The sequence below is a fragment of the Sciurus vulgaris genome (assembly GCF_902686455.1).
Source record: "Sciurus vulgaris genome assembly, chromosome: 5".
In the NCBI taxonomy this organism is placed as follows: Eukaryota; Metazoa; Chordata; class Mammalia; order Rodentia; family Sciuridae; genus Sciurus; species Sciurus vulgaris.
Window position 1 is genome coordinate 177,556,596 of NC_136465.1, and position 23,285 is coordinate 177,579,880.

The 23,285-nt window shown below is 63.6% G+C and overlaps 1 protein-coding gene across 3 annotated transcripts in view; it reads right to left on the bottom strand.

Annotated features, from left to right (window-relative positions):
• WNT7B (Wnt family member 7B) overlaps positions 1–22,843 on the bottom strand; it is a 43,748-nt gene extending 20,905 nt beyond the window's left edge. The window contains exons 1-2 of one of the 3 annotated variants that reach the window (XM_079142589.1): positions 22,314–22,843; positions 943–1,169 (exon numbers count right to left, since the gene is read on the bottom strand). In XM_079142589.1, coding sequence (XP_078998715.1) covers positions 943–1,169; positions 22,314–22,384 — 298 coding nt within the window. In that variant the 5' untranslated portion in view covers positions 22,385–22,843. Of the gene's footprint in view, positions 1–942; positions 1,170–16,411; positions 16,725–17,904; positions 19,191–22,313 lie in introns of those variants that run through there. The other 2 variants (XM_079142588.1, XM_079142590.1) reach the window with 2 other exon arrangements.
• Positions 22,844–23,285: the final 442 nt, after the last annotated feature.

A 23,285-nucleotide genomic window follows, 5' to 3' on the forward strand; every position in this document is an offset into this window, starting at 1 on the left:
CAAATCGCAAGCGTCTCCCCTCATCTGACCTCGCAGAGCAGGTCAAATTGCTAACCCCACCTCATGCAGCCGACCGCAGTTTGAGCACCAACTGCATGCAGTCACTGGGAGAAGCACCCAGGACCCAGACAAGGGCCTACTGACTTGGAGTTCCTGTTACCAACAGAGCTGAGAGCAGCACCCAGCAAGGTGACCAAGGCACACAGCTGGACTCAAGTCCAGTCGGGCTACAGAGGCCGAGTTTTCCTTAGTCATTCTCTCGGGCCTCAGTCTCCCTGTCTGAGAAACGGGCACTGTGAAGCCTGCAGCAGGGCTGTGAGGACAGGAAAGGGCCTTGGGGACTGCAGACAGTGCGGTCAGCAGGTCTGTCACCTTCACATGACACATTCTGGGGACCGCCTGCCCCTTCCCCAGCCCAGCACCACCCTGCTTGGCCATGGCTGCCCTCTGCCCGCCCTGGCGCCCCTTCCCTGAGAGAGTGGGGACAGTCCCCACAGCCCTCGCAGGGCACAACCTCACCAGGGAAGACGACATTGTCCCTATCTTCCCCAGCACAGAAAGGTAAGCGCCCGCCTAGGGCGCAAGTCCTCGACACAGCAGGACACGCCCTGCCTGCTGCACAGAAGGCCAGGCCACCAGCTTCCACACCTGCCTGTCCACGTCTCACGGCCAGGACCCTCCCTCACTCACACAGGCTGGCCCCAGTGTGTTCCCGGGGCCAGGCCACGGCTGGGTCCTCCTGAGGTGCCCCCTCAAGCCAGGCCTGGAGAAGGGCTCCGGGACAGGATGCCCGCCGCATGGGTCAGGGAGGCCGGTGCAGAAGGGCAACCTGGCTTTCGGTGCGGGCGGGCGGCCTGCGCCTCCGCCCCCGGCCCCGCCCCGCGGCCCCGCCCCGCCCCGCGGCCCCGCCCCCGGGAGCCCGCGAGCCCGGCGGCTCCTTACCTACTCGGAGCTCCTGCCCGAAGACGGTTTTCTCACCGAGGGCGGAGCAGTTCCAGCGCCCAAAGCGGAACTGGTACTGGCACTCGTTGATGCCCATCTGCGCCCCCTCCCCGATCACAATGATGGCATCGGGCCGGCTCTGGCAGATGGCGCGCTGCCGCGGGGCCAGGCCAGGAATCTTGTTGCAGATGATGTTGGCTCCCAGGGCCACCACGGACGACAGCGCTCTGCGGAGGCAAGGAGAGCAGACAGCGATGGCGAGGCCCGGCCGGCAGGGCTCCCGCCCCCCGCCCTCCCGCCTCGGCCTGGCGGGCGAGTCTTCACCACCACAGTGAAGAGCAGGTCCCTGCCCTCGAGGGCCACCTGCCACCAGCACCCACACCCGGGCCCTCCCGCTCCAGGGTTGCAAGAACCACAGAATCGCAGTCCCAGGAAACGCGGGAACCCCGGGTCCCCAGATCCTGCAGGCCGGAGACCGGAGGCCTGGCGTGTGCCCGCCCAATCAGCGCACCTGGGAGGGTCTCAGCAGCAGCGCGTCCGCCCGCTCACAGGCACCGCCCCAGGCCCGCCGCAGCTGACCTTGGGAAAGCAGCCTGGGCCTGTTTCCACATCCTCAAATCTGTCCCCACCACCACGCAGGCACAGACGACCACAGCAGGAAGCTGCTCCGGAGGGTGGCTGGATGGGGCTGCACTGGGCCACACAGAGGTGCCGAGCTGAGCACTACTGTGTGCTGGCCCGGCAGGGTGCCCGCTGCAATATAGCATCCTGGCCCTGGGGGTGCCAGGGGAATCAACCTCCTGGCAACTCCAGGGCAGGAGGCCCCTGGCCAGCTGGCTCTCCAGCTGAGGTCTTGGCAGCACGACCGTCTGTTGGTTTTTTAAATGAGGTGAGAGTCACATCACGTGAAACCACCATCCTAAGGTGTGCAGTTCCCCGTGTGCGCCTCTGCCCTTCCATCAAGCAACAGGGTATTTCCATCCCCCAGGAGGAAACTCCTCGCGGTCAGCAGCGTCCCCCTGTCCTGGAGCCATGGTTTGCTCTCCCATCTCGTGGACGGCTTCCCGCTGCTTCTCATGCTAGACTCTTAACGACTCGGGCCTTTGGGGGCTGCTCCTTCCACTGAGCTCCCTGTTTTCAAATTCCATCCTCACTGAAGCCCATGAGCCTGCTGCATTCTTTTTTGAGGCTGAATACTATTCCGCGGCACGGGGGCCACACCCCTCTGTCTGTCCCCCTCAGAGGGACTCGGGTTATTTCCACCTGTCAGCTGTGGTGAGTGGCGGTACCGGGCCCCTGGTGCAGACTTCTTTTGAGCCCGTTTTTGATCTTCCCAGCAGGCACCTAGGAGTGGAGTTGCTGGCTTCTGTAGTGATTCTTTAGTTTCCTGGGGAACTGCCAAACTGTTCTCCACAGCGGCTGTTTGGTTTTCAAGAATGGCAAAACAGAAGGCAAGAAGGCTGCTTCCCAACAGCACCCAGCTTCAAAACAGCAGACCCGCCTGCTCAGGGGGCCAAGTGTGGGAGTGGGCGACCGCACAGTGGGGGCCCTCCTCCTACCCAGAGCCTGCCCTGTTCTCCTGGGGGAAGCAGGCAGTGTTTTTCCAGGATGCTGAGTGCCCAGGCAGCTGGACAGTCCCCGTGTGGCCCGAGCCCCCAGCACGTGCTGCAGCCCAGCCGACACTCAATCCTCTGGCCCCGCCCGTCCGCCCCACCAGCTAATCTGGCCAAGATCCCCCTGGGTCTCCCACGGGCACAATGGGCAGACACGCCCCAGGCTGGCGTAGAGGAAGGGCATCTGGACGGGTGGGGCTGGGAGCGGGCTGGAATCTGGGGAATTCGGCCCGAGGTAATTGTAGATCCTTGGAAACAGGCCGCTGGGCACAGCCACCACCTTAAGGTGGGGCCGCTTGGGTCCTGGTTCTGGACCTAAAGGATGTCCCCCACCCCAAAGTTCTCCCACTAGGCTCAGGTCACAGGTCCCTGCTGTGCTGGGGTAGCAGTTCAGACAAATGGAGTGAACTGGGCACCAGCAGGAGACCGTGGCAATGGCCACGGCCCTGGTCTCCCACCTCAGGCAGCTCCCACCGCCTACACGATCGGCATCCAGATCTGATCAGGTCACTGCCCCACTCAAAGCCCGTCTGCAGCTCCCCATCACCCTTCACCTAGAATGAGAGGCCTCAGACCTGGCCTCTGACGAGCCTCCCCTGTCCCCACCACCCACCTTTGTCTGTGTCTGCAGGTCCCTCTGCCTGGATGCTGCCCCTCCTCCCGCGATCTGTCTGGCAGACTCTGCTTCCCTTTCAGGCCCAAGTGACCGTTCCACTGTGCTCCCAACCTCAATCCTGGCACCGAGGGCCCTGCAGGGGACACTCATCTCAAGAATCCAGAGGCCAGCTGTGACCCCTTACTACTACATCCACATCCAGCTCCTGAAGAGGACCAGGCCCAGCCTAGGATGCGTCCCGGTCTCAGCAGAGGCCCATGTGGGTCCCCAAGCCTCTGTGGGGTGGGCGAGCCTCACACAAATGAACACGTGGATCCCCAAGAATCCTACTGGAAACACGCCCACAACTCAACAGCTCGTATAGGGGCCTTGAGGAGAGGTTTCCTGGAAGACACACAAACGGACAGCAAAGTTCCAGGACGATCAGCTCGCTTAGCACAAGGGAACGGCCACCACCTTAAACCCACCAGGACGGGCGTGATTTTAAAAAGAAAAGCTGGAAAATAACAAGTGTTGGCGAGGACATGGGGACACTGGAGTCCTCTCAGACAGCAGCGGGAGCGGGAGACCCGGTGGCCTCTGCACATAGCAGTTTGGCAGAGAGTTAAACATTGAGTTACCCAGACATTTTTCTTCTTGGCATAGAACCAAAGTAATTGAATGAAACAGGTGTCTAAACAAAGCCTCCTACGTGAATGTTCATGGTAGCACTATTCACAATGGCCAATGAGTGGAAAAAACCCACATGCTCAATTACACATGAGTGGGTAAACAGAATGTGGTATATCCATACAATGGAATATTATTTAGCCACAAAAAGGAATGGAGCCCTTGGCACAATGTGGAGGAAGCTCAACAAATGCCCAGAATAGGCAAGTCGCAGACACAAAGTGGAAGAGTAGTTGCCAGGGTGGGGGAGGAGGGACAGGAGAGTCACTACTTAGGAGGTGTGGAATTTCCATCTGAGGGGATGGAAAATTCCTGAACCAGATAGAACCAGATGGTTGCATAGTATGGTGAAAGTCTTAAATGCACTTAAGATGGTTAAAGTGATGATTTATGTGTATTTTAACTATAATTTTTAAAAAGTTATTATAGTACACGAGATTCCTACACACCTGAATGTAGATTTGGATCCAGTGGAAGTGGAAATGTACTGATCTGGGGTGTGTGGGGCAGCTGGGAGGTCCCCAGCAAGCCAGTGAGTGAGTTCAGGATGATGTGAAGTCAGCAGGGATTGGAGCAGAAATATCAGAGGTGGTTGATGATTCAGAAAATGTTTCAAAGTTGTTGGCCTCTGTGTGGGGGATTTCCACTGGAGATACTAAGTCCTCCCACCTCTGCCAGCCCCCTGCATCCTATCCTTGCCCTGAGAGGTCTCTGCACTACAGGTGTGGAGAGTGGCACTCAGAGAGGCTGGGGAACTGGTAGAGTCCACTGGCCAGGCTCCAGCTGGGGTTCTGCTCCCGAACCTCAGGTGGAGGCCACTCTGGACTGGAAGCCACAGAGCAGGTGAATCCCGGAAGAAGCTCGTAGAAGGCCAGGCCGGCTTTTTTTTTCCCTCAAAATGCAGTTTGAATCACCCTGAAATCTTGTAGTCATCCACTCATTCATTCCAGGTCCCTGGACAGCTCCCATCGCTGGCCTTTGAGGTCTGGTGGCCGTCTAGGCCCTCCCCACACCTGCCCAATGACTGTCCAGGCCTGGCCAGCCAATGCCCATGCCTGGTGGGGAGGGAGCTGCAGATGGGGCCCTGGTGAGCGAGCACTTGGGTGGGGACTGGAGTAGAAAGTAGGCAGGCAGGAGGCCGGAGGCGGGAGGTGGACACAGGTTACGTCCTGGATCACCCGCGGTGGGGTGAGGACATGCCCGCAGCACCCGGGGCACCCTGGTAAGCACCCCACAGGCGGGTCCAGCTTCCACCCCAAGGCAGGAAAACCCTCCCTCTCCCCATCCCGCAGCTGCCTCCCGGAGGCCTGGGGCGGGGGACAGGTAGGCCGAGGGCCTGTGAGCACAGAGAGCTGGCAGGGCCCTCGCGTTTCGCTGGCATTTTCCGTGGAAACGGGTGCTCCTGGCTTGTCCCCTCACGCACCTCGAGGGCCTCAGGACACAGGGAAGATGCCAGGAGGAGTGGACCCTGCTGCAAGTCTGGACACTTCCCTCACCCTGGCCTCGGCCGACCCTGGAAGGAGCTCACAGAAGGGGTCCAGCCCCGCAAATGGAAGCTTCCTCCTCGTCCCCTGTGGCTGTGACAAGACCCCAGGTCTCAGACCAGAGGCCAGTGATGGGCCTGCCGAGATGCACTTCCCAAAATGTCCTGCACTGGCTTTGGGATGGGCACTGGGTCAAGAGGGGCTGGCCCAGATAATAGGGAGAGCTTTCTGGCCCCCAGAGGGGCTGCCTCTAGGAGGAGAGTCTTGGGGTGGGGGCCCCTCCATCACTGCCCAGCAGCAGAGGAAGCAGAAGTAGCCAAGAGCCCAAGCGTCTTGCTGCAGTGTGAGCCAGGCACGAGGTCACGTGGCAGCCGGCTGGGGTCGGGTTTAGGACCCCAGTGAGCTGATGAGGCCTCAGGCACATTTCCCAACCTCTCTGTGCCTCGGTTTCCTCCTCTGTGAAATGAGAGTGGCAGCAGCTGGACACACAGCCGAGCTGTTGGCAGGAGCAGGTGGCTGGCTGCTGTGAAGTGTGGCCATGTGGCCTGCTGGGCCCTCCAGGCCTGAGACTGAGGACTCTGACTGACTGGCACACCTAGGACACCAGTTCCCAGCCCCCCTGAGGACCAGACGCCCAGTCCTGAAGCCAGTGGGCGCCCGCAGCAGCCCTGCACCCCCACATGGGTCCACCCCTGGAGCACCCCTGCCTCTGACCCGCATCTGCAGACACTCATGGTTGCACCACCCACGCGCCTGCCAGCCGGGCACAGGCAACCCCTCAGGGCCGTTCTCCCCCAGTGTCCTGAGGAGCATGGGGTGGGCCCACCTCAGTCTCCCCCGCCCAGGACACCCCTGCTTCCTTCGGGAGGAGCCCCTCCAACGCCCCCGGGGTGCTGGCCCGGCTTTCGGTGCGCAGGCAGGAATCTGGCCTGGATCTTCACGGGCTGGGTTTCCCCTGGTGGGAGCTACCCAGCACCCACAGGTGCCTACGTCAGAGCTCGGAGGCCGAGATCTCAACAGTAACAACCATCGCCCACCCGGGAACAAGGAGGTCCAGAGAGGTTCAGCAGCCTGCACAGCAGCTCAGGCAGGGCTGGGCCCATGCCTCCTGTGGGGGGCGAGCCAAGGTTTTGTCATCAGCCCTGCCTGTGACACACCCATGCCAAGGACAGAGGCGGGTGGGCAGTGTGTGACCCCTTGCCCACCTGGAGAGCCAGTCTCCCCTGTGGTCCCCGGGGCAGGAGGTGCCTCTGGGGCTGGCTGAGTGGGGCTGGGCTTCCCCAGGGGCTCCCGGATTGGAAAGCCCACCATGCGTCAAGCTGCCTGGGGGGAGATCCACAGCAACCCGAGACACAGACCCTCCCCGAAGGGCCCTGCCATGACTGCCTCCCAGGGCCGGGGACCCCGCTATGTCCCCTGTGCCGTGTGTAGGAGTGAACAAATGAAGGAGCATGGAGAAAGCGAAGCAGCTAGCAGGCAGCTCAGGGGCCCGGGAGGGGAGGCCCCACTGCGGACAGCGGCCCAGGCTCCCTGTCCTGTACCAGCAGGAGCAGGTGGTGGGGCCGAGCCGCGGGCGAGGGTGTGGGCTGTGGGCGGTCGCGACATCCGGTTCCCGGCAGCCTGTACCAGCAGTTGAGGTAAAGCAGCTTTTGTCCCCATTTCACATGTGACCAGATCACCATCCACGAAGCTGCGCTCCTCCAGGGGCAGGCCTGGGTGATGGGGTGAAGCCACCTTTTGCAGGGTGCCCGGCCAGCTGCAAGACACGCGTGACTCCCCATGTCCAGAGGTGGAGAATCACCAACTGCACTTGGCGCTGGACACTCTGCCCAGAGGAAGCCTCCAGTCATCCCTAAGCCACCAGGCCTCCAACTATGGCCATGGGTGTGGCCTCATGTCCCCAGGGGTCCACAGGTGCTGGGCACCTCCACTTCAGTGTCCCTTTTCTCCTACAAACTCCCCCAAACAGACCCACAGGTCACAACCCCAGGGAGGGCAAAGAGGCCTGCTGCGGGAGTGACCTTTCACCCCAGCTGGCACCTGCTCCCCAACAGCCCCGCCCGCAGCTGGGGCCCAGAGACTCCTACTGCAGCCCACCTGCACCCACGGGTTCCTAGGACTGAAGCAGTCTCTGGACACCAGCAAACCACAGAACGCTGGGGACATTCCCAGGCGAGGACCAGGCAGGATCCAAGTACCTTCCAGAACCCAACTGAGCCCACCTGGGCCTAAACATGCTTGACCCCTCCTGCCAGACCCACAGGGGCTGAGAGGGACTTGGGAGCCCATGCCTCCCTTCCACAGGCAGCAGACATCCCCCTTGGGATTGTCACCAGGATACCAAAGGGCCTAGCCAGAGTCGCCACCCACCCACCCGCCCTGCCCCTGCCAACCCCTCTGCTGAGATCCGCCTGCCTGAGGCCCCCAGGCCCCACCATGGGCCACTCCAGAGTGGCCAGTCCGGCCAGGGCAGGACTGTGAGCCAGGAAGCTGGCCCTGCCCATGCCCCCGGACCCCATGGAACCAGGATCCCAGCTCTGCCCCTTGGCCTGCTGTCCCTCCTTGAAACACCTGCCCTCCACCTGCCTCTCCCCGCAGACCTCTCCCACTGGGTCCCCACCCTGATTTCAGGCCTATGCTTGAACCCTCCAACTTGCCCAAGGCCATCTGGGGCAGAATCTGCCTCCCAAAGCCTGCAGACTCCCCAGGGCAGGGGTCCCCAGTATTGCCCCACACCTGGTCAGGCCCTGAGCTGGACTTGGACTCGAGCCCCCTCCACGTGGTGAAGCTCGGGAGCTCCCTGGGAGGTGGGGATGGATAGGCTTGGGCCTCCCTGCAGGCCCTGGGCCGGCCCCCTGGCTGCCCAGCTGCCCTGGCTCCTCCAGCCCACACTCCTGGCCCGGGGCACTTTGTAATTCTTCCTTCTTGGGCATCCTCCGGCAAAATATTTGAAGAATGTTCTAATTATCTATGATCAGCCAGGGAGGCGGGCCTGGGTCCACTCATCCAGGAAGTAACTGGGCAAATACCCGGGAGGGTGGTGCTTGGCCCGCACACCTACCCAAGCCGCTCCCGCCAGCCTCTCCCACAGGTGGGCAGGGGTGGCCAGAGCTTCTCCAGACACCCATGAGTTTCAGGGGCTCTTGTCTGTCTCTGGAGCCAGTTTGGTCCCATGGGAAGGAGCTAGTGAGGCTTCAGTGCTCCTGCTTGTCAAATGGGGATAGGAAGGTCTTGCAGGCCCGGGGTCACTGAGCAGACCCCACGAGCAGCCCACCTCGGGCTGCAGGTTGGCCAAGCACCCAGAACACAGATCTGCCCTCACCTGTCCCAGAATGCCTGGCTACCCTCCACTCGCTATGGCTCTTGGCTGGAGGAAGCTGGCTAGGTCACGTCCCCATGTGCAGCTGGGGGCCAGCAGGGTCCCCAAAGCCACATACATGGGGTAGAGCAGGGAAGGACGGAACAGAACTGGTCAGTGCTGGACACAGCAGGGACAAGGACCAGCTCCCTGGAGGTACTGTCCTTCCTCTGGTCCTCCTAGACCCCACTCTTCCCCCTCCCTCTGCAGGGGCTCCACCACCCCCGCTCAGTGAGGAAGACGGCCTGCAGCAGTTCCACATCCCCAGGCCTCAGGCCCACCTCCCTAGGGCTGCTCCGGTCTCAGTTTTCTCATCTGAAAATAGGGGACAAGCAGCCCTCCCTCTCCTGGCCTGGACGGGAAGGCCCTGGCCCAGAGGAGGCCCTGGGGAGATGTCAGAAGCAGGCTGTGGGCCTGGCCAGAGCCAGCACCTGGCCATTCTGAGCTGTCCCCTCCCAAGCCCCAACACAGGGCCTGCACCTGTGGGAGAGGAACTGCACCTGTGGGAGAGGAACAGGCCAAAGGCCCACCCTCCTGGTAGTGTCCACTGTGGGCTGCATGGGATGATCCCCTGTCCACCCTTTCCACAGCTCTCCTCAGGGTGGCCTTGCCAGCAGGGCTGAGAGGCAGGCAGGGCTTGGCGGCCAGAGGCTGACACCACAGGGTCACCTTCTGCCCTCCACACCCCACCCAGGCTGTTTGCCATGTACGTTGGGGGGGGTACCTGAGGTTAGACCCTAAGGAGGCCTGTCTGGGGCGGGGCCTCGCTGGCCTCGCTGGCCTCACAGGCCTCAGCTTACCCGTCTGGCCCCTGGGAAGCAGGGCCCTGGCTGCTGGCGAGGTCTCCTGCAGGCAGCCCCTGCAGCATGGGTCCTGCCTTCCGCCATCTTTCCAGGCCACTGCTCCGCTCTGCGCGCTGCCTGCCGTGTTCCTGGGGAAGAGAGCGGAGCGTCCGCCTGCTCCCTCACGCCCCCGAGGCGGCTGCCCTCCCACCCTCCCTGCATAGCTGGCATTCCTGGCCTGGCATCCTGGGACCCCAGCCTGGAGAGAAACCAGGTGGCCTAGTAGAAAGCAGGCAGCGAGCAGGGGTCCCTGGGCAGGACTGGGCTGCTGGGCAGGCCACTACCAGGGATGGCACGAGGAGCCCAGGCTTGGGGCACAGGGAACAGGAGGGCTCGTTGGCCTCACACCTGCTAAATTTGTGAAGGTAGAGCCCCGCCCAGTCGTGGTGACCCAGAACCGCAGGACACTGACCTCTGCCTCAGAGACTTCCAGACCTCTACTGACAGGCAGGGCACATCGTGGCACCTGGGTTCTGGCCCCACGAGACCAGATCCTCGCCCATCTGGCTGGGGCCTCCTCCCCAGGAAGCCTGCCTGGGTCTCTCCTCCGTCCCACACCCCAGGGTGGTCATCTGTGCTAGGTTTTTGGGGCGGCCGCCAGGCCTGCATTCAGAGATCGTCCCCTCCTCTAGGTTTCCCAAGGCACAGATGGGGACACAAGAGATGCCATGGCACAGAGTTCACACAGCCAGCTGAGGCCCAAGCAGCACTGAGGGTCCTCAGCTCCAGCCTTGGCCTCGCAGGCTTGGGCAGCCAGGGTGCCAACCCCAAACCTCAGGACAGACCGACAGGCGGGCAGGCAGGTGGACAGGTGGGAGGGAGCTGGCAGGCCCGGCTGGCCTGTGGCCAGCTTGGTGGCTGGGCCAGCACCTCAGACTTCCTGGCCATGGAAGGCTCTGAGCAGCCAGTGTGGGGGCTGAGCCGCCTGTGGCGGACAGTGACCCTCTGGTTCTGCAGACTTTAAGGCAGGGGCCTTAGGCCGGGGTCCTGGGGGTCCTCCTTCCACAGCAGAGTGGGTGAGGCCCTCCTGGGGCACAGCACCTGCAGCCATGTGAGCCGGGCCTCACCAGCCTACCCCTCAGCATCCACCACAGCTGGGCAGCCTGGGCCAGCTTCTACCACTCACCTCACCTTTGAAGCAACCCACTGGCCTCAGCTTCTCCCTCTGGGGCCTCCACGGTCTCCCCAACCAGTTCCTCAGCTTGGCTGCCTTGGGAGATGGAGTGCTCACTGACCCCTCTGCAGCCTGGCCGAAAGTTCATCGTTCCCATTTCAAAAGGAGACTCAGAGAGGGATAGCGTCTTATCCAAGGCACACAGCAGCCCCTCAAGGGCCAGTTCTGAGCCCACAATCAGTCATGAGTTCAGAAAGTAAGAACGTGAGGGAGGCAGCCTCCCCTCCGAGGCTGCTCCTCAGGCACGGGCTAGACCACAGGCAGGACGCCCCTAACGGTAGGGTCATCATCCCACACACTGCTGGCTCCTGAAGAGGCTAGAGAGGAAACACAGGAGTGCAGGGTGGACGTCAGGTGTCCCTCCCGTATTACCAGGAGCTGCAGCCTAGTACACAGTCCACTTGGTCATGCAGCCCAGCGGGCAGGTTCTGAGAAAGAGGACAGGTGGTCTCCTGCCCTCAGCCCAGAGCCCCTCTCTGGATGCTGCTGGATAGTGGCCCGCCTGGCCTCTCCAGGGCCGGCCACACCCTGCCCCCTCTGCACTAAGCTCTGCAGGCCTAGAGTGTGGCTGGAGGGCAAGTCCTGGCCCTGCACCCTCTCTATGCCACCAGCCTGCCGGGCCAGGCCTGGGCGCTGGCCCACCACCCCAGTGTCCTCCCTGCTGGGGCCACCCAATGCGCCTCCGCTCATGGCACAGGCTGAGGCTCGGGAAGCCACCCGGGAGGCGGGGCAGACCTGACCTGGTTCCACCCCTGGGGCAGCGCCACCAGGGGGAGGAAGTCCACCTGCTGGGACAGTGACAGGGCCTGGGTCCATGGTGCAGGTCAGCCCTCCACACCGCCCAGCCTGGGGCTGGGAGGCAGAGAGGATGTGTGACGGGCGGACTCCTTGGGGGGTGTTGGCAGCACCTGGGCAATCCGGGTGCTCCTCACCAGGGGACTTCACCCTGGGGAGACCTGAGCCGGGCACTGGGAGTCATCCAGTCCCAGCCCAGCTCCCCCTCGGCCCCACAAACCACAGGGCCTGCCAGGCGGCACACGGGGGGCGCCAGGGCCCCTCTGCCTTGGGAGGGCTTACCACAGCCCGTGTAAGTGATGAGAATGGCTCGGGATGTCCTTCCAGACCCCACCTGGCCAGTCTCACGTGCCAGCAGTGGACTGCAGGACATGGTGGGTGTAAGAGCCCGTGGGGCGGGGGCCTGGGAGAGGCGTAGACCCACCACCAGAGAAGAGGAACAAGCCCTCAAGACTGAGGACCTGGGCTCCCCACAGCCACACACATGCTGACCTCACGGAGTCACAAGCTGGCCAGCTGGGCTACCTGCTCCAGCAGTCTCTGAGATCCTGGGTCAGGGTCAAGGGAGAAAAGGGTCCTGGACAGGAAGCCTCTCCTCCCACCACCCACCAGGTAAGCTTCACCTCTGGTCCTAGAGCTGGACTAAGAGCAGTCCTCAGACCTTCAGAGAGCCCTTGCTTGGGGCTCAGTGGCCCTTGGTCAACAGAGAATTCCAACCAGCCGACCGTTTGGGTTCTCAGTCCACGTACAGTGTCATGGCGAGCAGAAGGGCTACAGGGTTTGCTGGAGGCTGGAAACTGCATGTGCAGATGCCCTGAGAGCCAGACAGACCCAGGTGCAAGTCTGGACTCAGCCACCTTGTTCTGTGAGGCACCTGGCACTGTGACCTTGACCCCGTCACCTTCTCACCTACGGCAGTGGGCGGCCCTGACCTAGATCCCCTTTGCTGGCAGCCAGGGAGGAAAGAGATTCCACAGCAGACCCCAAATGACATGCACAGTCCAGGCCCCGGAGACAGCCGCCCGGGAGCCGGCGTCCCCCAGAAGCCGGGCGTCCCCACCCGGGCAGCGGGTCTTCTGGAGGGTCCCGTTCAAAGGCTTTCTACTGGGTCGGCACTTGGGACTCTTGGGGCTGAAGTCTTAATTCGGAGCCCTCAGCACCTGGGCCTGCTGCAGGGAGGTTGCACAGTGCCACTGTCCCCAGGCCAGGAGCCCTTCCTCTAGGGGGCTGCGGCAGGGCTTCAAGCACAGAGAAGGTGGGGAGCGAAGGTGGCCCGGGGTGCTGCTCTGGAAAGTGAGGGCAGCCTCGGTAGCTGTGCGACAGGACTCCCAGGGGACATGGACTCTGGCTCCTCTGGACCACAGATGACACCCCGAGAGCCACCTGCTAGGCAGGGCCATGTTCGCCCGGCCCAGTTCCCACTTAAGAGTCACCGTCTGCACACACTTGGGGGCTGCACAGTTTAGGTCTTCCATTCGCACCTGCAGCCCTGGCCATGGGGCACCCCCAGTAGCTGGGCAGCCACCTGCTTCAGTGGTCGGGGGTCCCAGCCCCGCTCCGCCGCTCTGCCACTGAGGCTGTGAGATGGCCCGTGAGTGCTGGCTTTCCTGCCCAGCATGGCCCTTCCAGCATCCTGGCCCCACACCTCCTGCATCCGTCTGCTTGGATGCCTCCAGCGCCAGAGTGCTCACTGCCTCCAGGCAGCAGCCAGCCTGGCCCAGAGCGCAGGGTCCACAGAGGCCAGGGTGCCCTGGGTGGGGGGCAGGCCTGGGGATGGGGCCTGGGCAGGCGAGCAGGAAGGCAGGGAAGGAAAGGGAGGAGGGAGCGCACCTGTGCCCACCCCCACCACCGGCCAGCCTGAGGGGAGGCCCCCAGCCCCGCACCAAGGAGGGAGGACAAACGGCGGTTTTGTCCTTGGCCAGCGGGCGGCCTGCGCCACACAATGACCCTTTCATCAGGCTGAGGGAGCCCTGGGCCGGGGTTTCATCTGACAAGGGAGGGCGCCCGCCTCCTGTCCCCTTGTGAGGGGAGCTGAGCCCTATCTGAGCTGGACCCAGGGCCACGATAAATGGAGGCCTCTAGGGAGCCCCTGGTAGCCCTCCATCTGCCCAGGAGGCAACGAGGGGCCCGAGGGCCTAGACACTGGCCCTGGGCTGCACAGGAGCCCTGCTCTGGTCACATCCCTGACCCTGAGGAGGATGGTCTCTGGGCCTTTGGAATAGAGCCTTCCACCCGGCCACTCCCCTCTGCCCTCAGGGCTGTCCAGAGGGTAGGATGCCAGAGTGCTGGGCAGATCTCACAGGAGCTCTGGCCCCCCAGTGCCTGCATCAGTGAGACCCTGGCCCTTGACCCTAGCAAGAGGCTCAGGGGACAAGGGGTGGAGGGGCAGGGCAGGAAGCGTGACTTGCTAGGCCTCTGTGCAGAGCCCCACAGGATCCAGGAAAGTGTGTACAGGTGGTACCTCAAAAGTCACTTCCCATCCTGGGCCACCTACCCAGCCCCCACTGGGTCTCCAAGGCCTGACTGGGCCGCCTAGGGCCCACACCCAGGTCCTCTCTTGGCTGGACTACCCCAGGGAGAATGTCTCTTCAAAGGGGACAGGTGAGGAACCTGGGTGACCTCGGTGAGCTGGAGGACCTCAGGAAAGGGCCTCCTCTGGACCTCAACACTGAATCTGCCTCCCTTGGTAAGATGCTGTGAGCCCCGCAAGGGGTCTCTCTCACACTCTTATTTAGTCCAGCCAACTCCTATCCACCCTTCAAAACCCTGTCTAGGTGACGTCTCCAAGAGGCCCCTGGGTTCCCCTCCCTCCTGAACGCAGCCCTTGGGTTCCCTGTGCTGTGATGGCCAACCTCACGGCCTCCCTGCCTCCCTGCTCCTCATGCCTGCAAACGGCCCCAGGTACCAGGCTGAGCTTTTCCCCTGGGAGCTCAGGGTCGCCCTGTGAGGTTGTGCCACCCAATCCTTGCTGCACAGAGGAGACAGATGGTCAGAACACCCAGCGGCAGTAAGAGGTGAAGCAGGAATGAGAACCCAGATCTGGTCACCTGCACGTCCCTGCTGGGAAACCAGGTTAGAAAAGGGTCCGTCCTCCACAGGCTCACTCCCAACCGCAGCCCCAGGAGGCAGAGTGGGCCTCTGGGTGGGTGGAGACCGTTGCCAGAATGCCATGGGCGTGGTGGAGTTCGGTGGGTTAGTGATGCTCCATTCGTCTGGAAGGTTCCGGGGCTTAAGAGTTCAGGGGTTTCCCACCTCCTTGTGCCACCACGCTACAGAGTATCCTGTGCTTTGAATCCTGAGGGCACCTGGGCCTGACCCGAGCCTGAGGCGGAGGGATCTCCAGCACTGTGATTAAAAAGGAGACTGAGGTCCAGAGAGCCTCCACACCTGGACAGTGCCACCCTCCAGGCTTTGAGCTGCTCCTCTCTTAGGGTGACCTGTCCATTCTGGAGCCTGGAGCTCCATCCTGCCCCCCACAGGCTGTGACGCCATGGGAGTAGGTCTGACTCAGCACCCTGCCCCATGAGGGTCATGCCCACAGGGCCTCTGGGACTTCAGTGGACACCACCAATACCACCACAGTGGGAGCCAGGAAGAGGTTCGGCCTTAGCGGGCAGTGGCCAGCGCCCCCCACCCCCCACGGCCAGGTGGTCGGTGAGTAACCGCCCTGTCACCATGACTCACTTGGCGGCCCAGAGCGGGCAGTCACCATGAGAGGCTGTACCGGAAGACCTGGGGGAGTGTCACAACCAACCCCCACATCTGGAAGAGGGAGGCCAAGACTGCAAGGGACCTGCCCAGGATAGGGGCCCAGCCTCACCCCCGTGCCAGCCTACCCCAGGCTCCCACACCAGCTGACCCAGAACCGCAAGGCTTCCTTGGGGCCTGTGGCGCCCACCTGCATTCCCGTGGCTCTTGCTGGACCCCACTGGCCCTCGAGCACCTACTCTGACAGGCATGGAGGCAGCTAGGGCTGGCCCGAGCTGCCTCACACAGCTGGGCCACACTCAGCATCCGGTGGGGCTCAGGGCCCTTCCAGGCCAGCACACCCGTCCAACCCGATCAGTGGCAGGGGCCCAGGCATGCGTCTGGGATTCACTGTGTGCGGACCACAGCCCAGCCCAGGGAGCTGGGGGGGCAGCCCAGATGAAAGGGGCAGGATCAACTGTCCACCAGTATTTGCCATCGAGCAAAGGGATGCCTTCTGGAAAGTTCTCTGGAGCAGAACGAAGCCTCCACCCAGGGCCCCTCCTAGCCCCGGCATCCTCAGATCCCACAGGCTGACCCCCGAGGGCATCCGCAGCACTGAGACAGGCTTATACCAACCCCCTCCCTCTCTCACCGTTCCCACAGCCCTTGTGCCCAGGCTGCCTCCCCCAAACTCATGAAACAAGGTCTCCGCACTGCGCATGCCTTCCCTGGAAATGCTCAGACCCTGCTCCCACCTAGGCATCTCACACACAGGGCCAGCCCTGCGCCCACGGCAGGGCAGGGCAAAGCCCAGAGACACCAAGCCCCATTAGCACTCTCCCCCTACAGCTGAAGACCAGGCCCACCTGCTGGGCCAGGAGCTGCGGGGCTCTGAGGCTGCCCTCCTGAGCCCCTCCGCTCCTGCTCACCCCAGCACTGGCCCGGGAACATTTGCAAAGCTGTTCCCTTAAAAGAACGCCTGCCCACCAAGCATGCGGTGCAGTCAGGGAGAGCGTGTGCACACACAGACGGCGTCCCACAGGCGGGAAGGTGGGGCGCCTCCCCGCAGGAAAGCAGGGGCTGGAGGTATCCCAGACACCACCTGCCGGAGAGCCCCTCGCTGGTGCCCTCCCATCTCGCTCCCACCAGCTTCTGAGTCCCTTGCTCCAAATCAGCCCCGGAAGGCCCCTGGCTTCCACCCCTGGACACCTCCCCAGGAACACCAAACCTCAGCCAGCCGGCTCCAAAAATGATTTCTCAGGCAGCGTAGCTAGCACGGCCTAACACTGAGCTGCCAGAGTTCCGGGGAGGGGAGGTTTCGCAGACTCCAGAGGCCAATCCAGGGCCCCTTGGCTGTTCCTTTTCCCGGGAGGGACACCAGAAGCAGGACCTTCTGGCCCGGCACTTAGCCTGGGTCCTCACTGATCAGGCGGTGCCTACCGGGCCCTGAGCCCTGCCCAGGGCGGCCTGCTACCCCCCACCCCACCCCAGCTGATGCCTGCGCTGCTGGGGCTGCCCGCCGGGCCTGGAGCGCTCTCTCTGCCCGGACCTTGTAATTATGTCCCACAGCCGGGGAAACCACGGGCCTCGCAGCATCTGGCTGCGGTTGCGAACTTTTGTTTCAAGATGCGCGACTATTTATAGAAGGAAAACTGGTAGGATAGTAATTTCCTAGGAGCTGGAGGAGAAATTGGCTGCGTCTTCATTAAAAGGGGGTGGGGGTGCGGCGATTTATTAGGACTGTGGCCGCGCGGGGGACGGGGTGGCGTAGGGAGCCGGAAGGCGGCGGCCGCCCCCTCTGGCCGCGTTAAGCGACCCCGGACGTGGCCCGCGTGTAAAGGAGGGGGCGGGGGAGGGGAGGAGGGGGAGGGAGAGCTGGCTCTGAGGTTTAATCAGTAGCATCCAGCTTAAATTCCCCCAAACGGCGGTTCCATAAATCAAACTTCTTTTTAAATCGGAGGCCAGACCATATGCGTCCCATTAGGAATCGGGCGAAGCCACCGCTGCGCGGACGCGCCCCCTCGGCTGGGCCGGACTGGGCCCTACCCTGAGCTTCCCGTAGCCTTGTGGGCGCTGCCCGACCCGACGCACACACGCGCTTGCTCCCTGAGCCCTGATACCTGGGTGGTGCTCCGCAGCCGCCCAAGCACGCTGCTCGCCCTCCGTGCCCCCAGGTGAGGCGCCGACCGGGGCAGGGGTCAGGCCGCCCAGCGCCGCTGGAAGGCGCGAGAAGGGGCATGACTTCAGCGTGCAACCTGGGCGCTGACTGGTGGGTATCGCGTGCACGTGTGTACTGGTGTGTGCACTGGGAAGCGGCTCGTGCGTGCACCTCTCCCTAGTGTGGCGTGACCATGTGTGCCGCGTGGGTTAATATGGACAGAGGGTCCCCGCTGTTCCAGGACCCGTCTGGGACGCGCAGGGAGTCTCCGCGCAAGCCGGCTGTACCCAGCCCCGTGCCGGTGCGCGCAGCCTATTCTGTTCCGTGGTACTGCTCCCAGCCACCTTTTCTCTGACCCCAACTCTGGGACTTCGCACTGCCGCAGCTGTTCCCCAGGTGCTCTACCTCGGCGGCTTAGACCGGCAAGGCCACCCAAAGTCTCCGGCTTTCCGTGCTCGTGGGGCGCCTGGTGCCCCGCCCTGTGTCCCCTGCCCGCCCCGCTCCAATGCTGGAGGCCAGGGGTTCCCCACTCACCCACCCCGCTCGTCGCCCGCGGCACTCACAGGTAGCTGCCGCTGGACAGGAGGAGAAAGATCTGCGGGCAATAGACGGAGAGGAGCGCGCTGCGCGGCGACAGCAGGAGCATGGTGGGCCGGCGCGCCTGGCGGGGCTGAACAGGCCCCACCGGCAGGGCTCCTGCGCCAGCTAAGACCGGGGTCCCCGAGGCCCTCCCAGATACAGGGCGGCGGCGCTGGGCGCTAGGGGCTGGGGCTTGCGGGCCCAGGGGCAGTGGTAGCCCGTGCCCCACCGCCAGGGCCGCGCATTGCGCGGGATCTGGGGCGGCGGCGGGCGCTGGTGCTGGAGTGCGGGTGTCGGGGGTGGGTCAGGCCCGGAGCGGCCGGCTCGCCTTGCGGCTGTCTGGCCCTCCGTCGGTCTGTCGGTGCGAACCGGCTCTGTCGCTCGCTCTGGCTCACATCTCCAAGTCTCCTGAGGCGCGCAGCTGCCATTGGATGGGCCGCCCCTACATCCGCCTCCTCCGCGGGCGGGTTTTTTTAAAGGGGAGGCTGACCCGAGCGTGCGGCGGGAGCCGCCCCCAGGGTTTGCCCCAGTCGCCTTGGTCTGGACACCTCACCCCCACCTTCAGCGAGCCACGCAGCTCTGGCCTGGCTCTGCGCGGCGCACCTGGGGGAAGGCACCTCAGGGTAACCTGCGCGGAGGCGTGTGCGTCGCTTGGGGGCTGTGCTCAGCAACGTGTGTTCGTGTGTGCATGCATGTGCCTACATGTGCCTGCGAGAGCGTGGGCGGTCTGGGAGGACGCAGGTGTGAGCGCACAGATGCGCTGTGTGTGCTACCCGCTCTCCCGATGGCCACCAGGTAGGAGGCTGGGCTGGGGAGCACAGGTTGCGGCCAGGTCAGTCTGCTCTGGTGCGGGAGCCTGGTGCCTTCACGGCCCTGCCGGTGCGCCTGGGGCCGGGGTGGACGGGAAATGCCAGCGGTTGGCCCTGACAGGTGCTGCTCTCCTCACACTGGGGCCCTCAATTCTGGCTCCCCCACCCCACGTTTTTTGCTCTCCTTTGAGGATTTGCTTGTGACGTGTGGGGTGGAGTAGACCACAAGGACATACTTTTCAAAACAATCCTCCTTCTTCCAGTAAGCTTTCTAAAGCCTAGAACACAGATTTAGGGTCCCACCTCCTATTGTCTGCCAAACCTGACTTTCAGAACCATCCCCCTAGAGGGATGGAAACCCTGTCAGCTGCGAGGAGTTGCAGAGCAGGGAAGACAGCAGCAAAGGCGAGCTCTGGGCCATCTGGCCAGTGGATGTCCTGGCTTCTTGGCCTGGCATGGAGACTCATCCCCCACATCCAGGAGAAAGGAACCTTCTCTGCTTTCATCCCTCTTGGTCCCAGCTCCTCCAGCCCCTCTGCTATAGCCGATCACAAAGGCAAGATCGGGCCTAGGTAGGGCTGACCCTGAAGTTCAGTGACCTTGGTTGTAGTTGGTCCAGACTCTAGGTTATTCAATTCAAAAAGGACCCTGGGGCAGACCCCGAAGTCACCATGTTTTGAAATTGCTCAGAATCCAAGACACATCTGTTCTGCGGTTGGGAGGCCCGAGTTCTAGTTCCACTTCTGTGGGAGCCCCCAGGGGCTGCACACTCGAGGTGCACAGCTGAGGGGCATATGTGCCATGAACGTGTGTGCAGTAGGGTGTGGGAGGCTCCCTGTGCACGTGCGGAGGCATTCGGCATCCAGGGTGGGCTGGGGGCTGAGCTCGCGGAACACCCCTCAATGACCATCTCCAATTTGGGATTAGAATTTTTAATGACCCTAGAATTCCAACTCCTGGGATTCCAAAGTCCTGGAATACATCATTTGAAGGAGTCCCTAGGGTGGGGACCAGAGGTGCTTGCTGCCATACTGTACCCCCTCAGGTCCCGCGTCCCTTCAGGCACCCCCTGGAGGAGACTTCTCAGCTGCCTCCACCCTGGACTGTCATGGTCAATAACCATAAGAAAGGCTTTACCAGTGCCACAGGAGTTTATTGGGACACATGCCCCCATCGCCACCAGGGCAAAGGCCCTGGGACTAACCCCTTAGTGGCACCAAAGGAGCTGCTACCGTCAGCACATTTTTTTCAGATGGGAGGCTTCTTGGGTAAAGAGCCACCACCCAAGGCACTGGCCAGGAGTGAGGGGAGGCAAACTCACAACAGTGGATCCCACTCCAAACCTCCTCACCCACTGAGCGCTTGTCAGTTAACCCTTTAGGTCACATGTGGGCCCAGCTTCCCCCTCCTATTCACCTAGAGAAGCCAAGATAACTTGCAAAGAAAGCAGGGCTGGAGCCTCTGGGGAGGGGCTAGCTAGGTCCCCATCCTCCCCTCCTTGAACAGATCCCAGGGCTGTCTGGCTTTCTGCTGTCATTTTACAGAGGATTTGGAGACCACATTTCAGAAATCCAGAAGTGGGGGAAGTATGTGTTTTAGGGGGACTGGCTAGGGAGAGGAATTCCTTCTCCAGGGCTCTGGGCAGACCCAGGGCCACCCAGAGGGACACTTGCCCATTGCCTTCCTCTTTACATAGCCCCAGAAGAAAAGTGGAGGCAGGTGCCTGGATTTCAGGCTGGGCCACAGGGAGGCAAGTCATCGATCGTGGACTTGCTCTGAGCTGTCCAGAGTGGCCAAAGCTCACTTACAGAGGAAGGTCATGCAGACCTCCAAGTCCAGGAGCCAGAGGGTGGCCCAAGCTGGCCCTGGCCCTTAGCTCCTTCTGCTGGGGATAGGGGGGCCACACAGCTCTCCGGCTAGTGGGGAGGGGCTGCTTTCTGAGGATTCCTGTTGAGGAACTAATGTTAGGATGAGCCAGTAAGTGGCAGAGACCAGAACCAGTCCAGTCCCAGTTCTGCCACTGATCCTGGTGGATAATGCCTTGGCCTCCTGTGCTGTTTCCTAATCCTTGACACTGGGAGAGCAGAAGCTCTGACCTCTAGGGCTGCCAGCAGCGGGAAGGAAAGGCCTGAGTATTGAGAGCCAGGCAGCAGGGGCAGGGCCTCACTAAGGCTGCTGATCCCTCCGTGGGCCCAGGAGGATCACTGCAGGGGCCGGCAAAGTCCGGAAGACAGTGGCCTGTCCGCCCCACCCCCACCGAACAGGCCCAACGCTGGCACCCCTCACCTCCATAAACAAACACCCAGGGACACAGCCTACCCACGGACCTACGATAAACAGAGCCACCAGCAACCACAGACACGCCCGCCCAGGCCTGCAGGGCCGAGGCAGGACGGGGGCTTCCAGCCCTGCCTCTGAAGCCGCCAGCTTTGGTCTCTGCCCGCTCTGGGCCTCAGTTTCTCCATCTGTAAAATGGCCGAGGAAGAGAAGGGATGGAAGTTTGATGGAAGAGATGATTCTCAGGTCGTGTTTCCACCTCCCGCCTGGGAAGAGCAGTCTTCCAAGTGCGGAACCCGCCGCTCCGACGCGTCTGCTCGCCGCCCTTTCCCTCCGCTCAGAAGGGGCTCTCGGACAGGTGGCGCACAGTAGGAGCGCGGGGCGCGGGTGCCGGCAGGTGGAGAGGCGCGCTGCCCGTGCCAGGCGGTGGGCGACCCCGCGAGGTGTACCGCACTCCCTCTGGGTCACCCCGTCCCCCCACCCACAATCGAGGGAGGCCGAGACAGATTCCGTCTAAAGGAGATCGCGGTTCAACAGGTAAGGACTCGGCTGGCTTCAGGAATGTGGAAATACGACTCGGAGCAGCTACCGCAGCGAGCAGGGAGCGCGGCCCGCCGGGCGCCCGCCCCGCCCGCCCGCCGGGCCGCGCCAGGGGGAGCGCGGCTGAGAGGGGGGCCGGGCCCTGGGCCCCGGGCGGGCGGGGGCGCGGGCCCCGGACGGAGCCCGAGGCGGCCGGGCGGGCCCCGCGGCCCATCCTGAGCCAGCCGGACGAGTTGTCAAGGTAATTTCAACACGTCCGGGTGATGGATAGAGACGGAGGGCCGCGCCGGGTACCGGGCCTGCGCGCTCGCGGCGGGTGCGCGCCCCCCGCCCGCCCCGGCCTCTCGGCGGCCCGACGCCCCCCGCCCCCCGCCCCGGCGCGCCCTCCAGCCGGCGAGCGCTCGGCCCGGGCTCGGCGCCCGGCGCAGCCCGGGGGAGGGAAGGCGTGTCCCACACCCGGGGCCTGGAGCCCAAACAGGTGAAAGTACGCGCCGGGCACGCTCGCCGCTACCCGCGAGCCCGGAGGCGGCCGCCCGCGCGCCCCGCTCTCCTGCCCCGGGCTCGGTGGCCCGCGGGAGCGCCCCTCGCTCAGGGGGCGTTGCTGCCTCTCTGCGGGGCTGGGGTGAGGTTCTGACTCCGGCCAGCCCCGCGGTCCCCGTAGCCGCCATACCCGCTCAGGTCCCCGCGTCCCCGCAGGGACCCCCGGAGGAGGCTCCTCCGGCTGCCTCCGCCCTGGGCTGTCGCTCCCCGCCCACAGGGACACTCACCCGAGCTTCACGTAGAGGACGCCAAAGCAGAGAAACACGTAGAAAATCCACTTGCGAAAGTTTCTGTGCATGATCCAGGGAGGGGGGCTGCGCCATAGACAACTGCGGCCGGCGGGGACGCGCGGGCCCGGCGGGGGACGGGCAGGGGCCAGGGGGCTGTGGGCGGACCGCGCTCAGCCGGCGCTGCGGCTCGGGCGGCCGGCGACGCGCGGGCACTGGGCGCGCGTTGCCACCATGGTGAGCCCAGGTCGCCGCAGCCGCCGCGTGCACACGGGGGAGTGACCCGGGCCGGGGACTGCGACTTCGGAGCCCCGCTGAGCGACTGTGGGGTCCTGCTAGCGCGGGCCGGGCCCGGGCGCGGCAGGCGGGCGAGCGCTGCCTCCACTGGGCTCAGCCGCCTGAGGCCGTGCGCGCCTCGCCGAGCGCCGCGGCGGCCAATGTGTCCGCACTTGTCGGCCTCCCCAGGTGACTCGCGGCCGGGCAGAGGGAGCCGCGAGCGAGCGAGCGCGTCCCAGGTAGGAGGATCCGCCTCCCGCCCGCCCTCCTCGCTCGCCGCGCGCTCTCTCTCTCACTCTCGGGCTCTCCCCTCCCTTTTCTCCTCCCTCCCCCGTGACACACAAACGTGTCTACCCCCGCGCCCCCCTCCCCAGGCCAGCTCCCTTCCGATCGCCCTCGCAGGACCGGTGGGGGGGAAGGAGGGGAGGGTGCGGCTCGGAAGAAACACCTGCGCTGCTCTGCCCCCGCGGGCGTGGGGGTAGGAATGGGGGGCCAAGGAAAGGCCTGCGCAGGTCCTGGGGACCACTTGGGCTTCCAGGTTCTCATGGGGGAAGGGGAGACCACTCACTCCATTTCCTTTCCAAGCCGCACGTCCCCTCCCAGAAATCATTCACTCGGTGTCCTGCGGGGCCACACCCTCCGTTCTGGCATTGCTACTGCCCCAGCAGATCTTGATGGGAGACACCCGCCACCCCC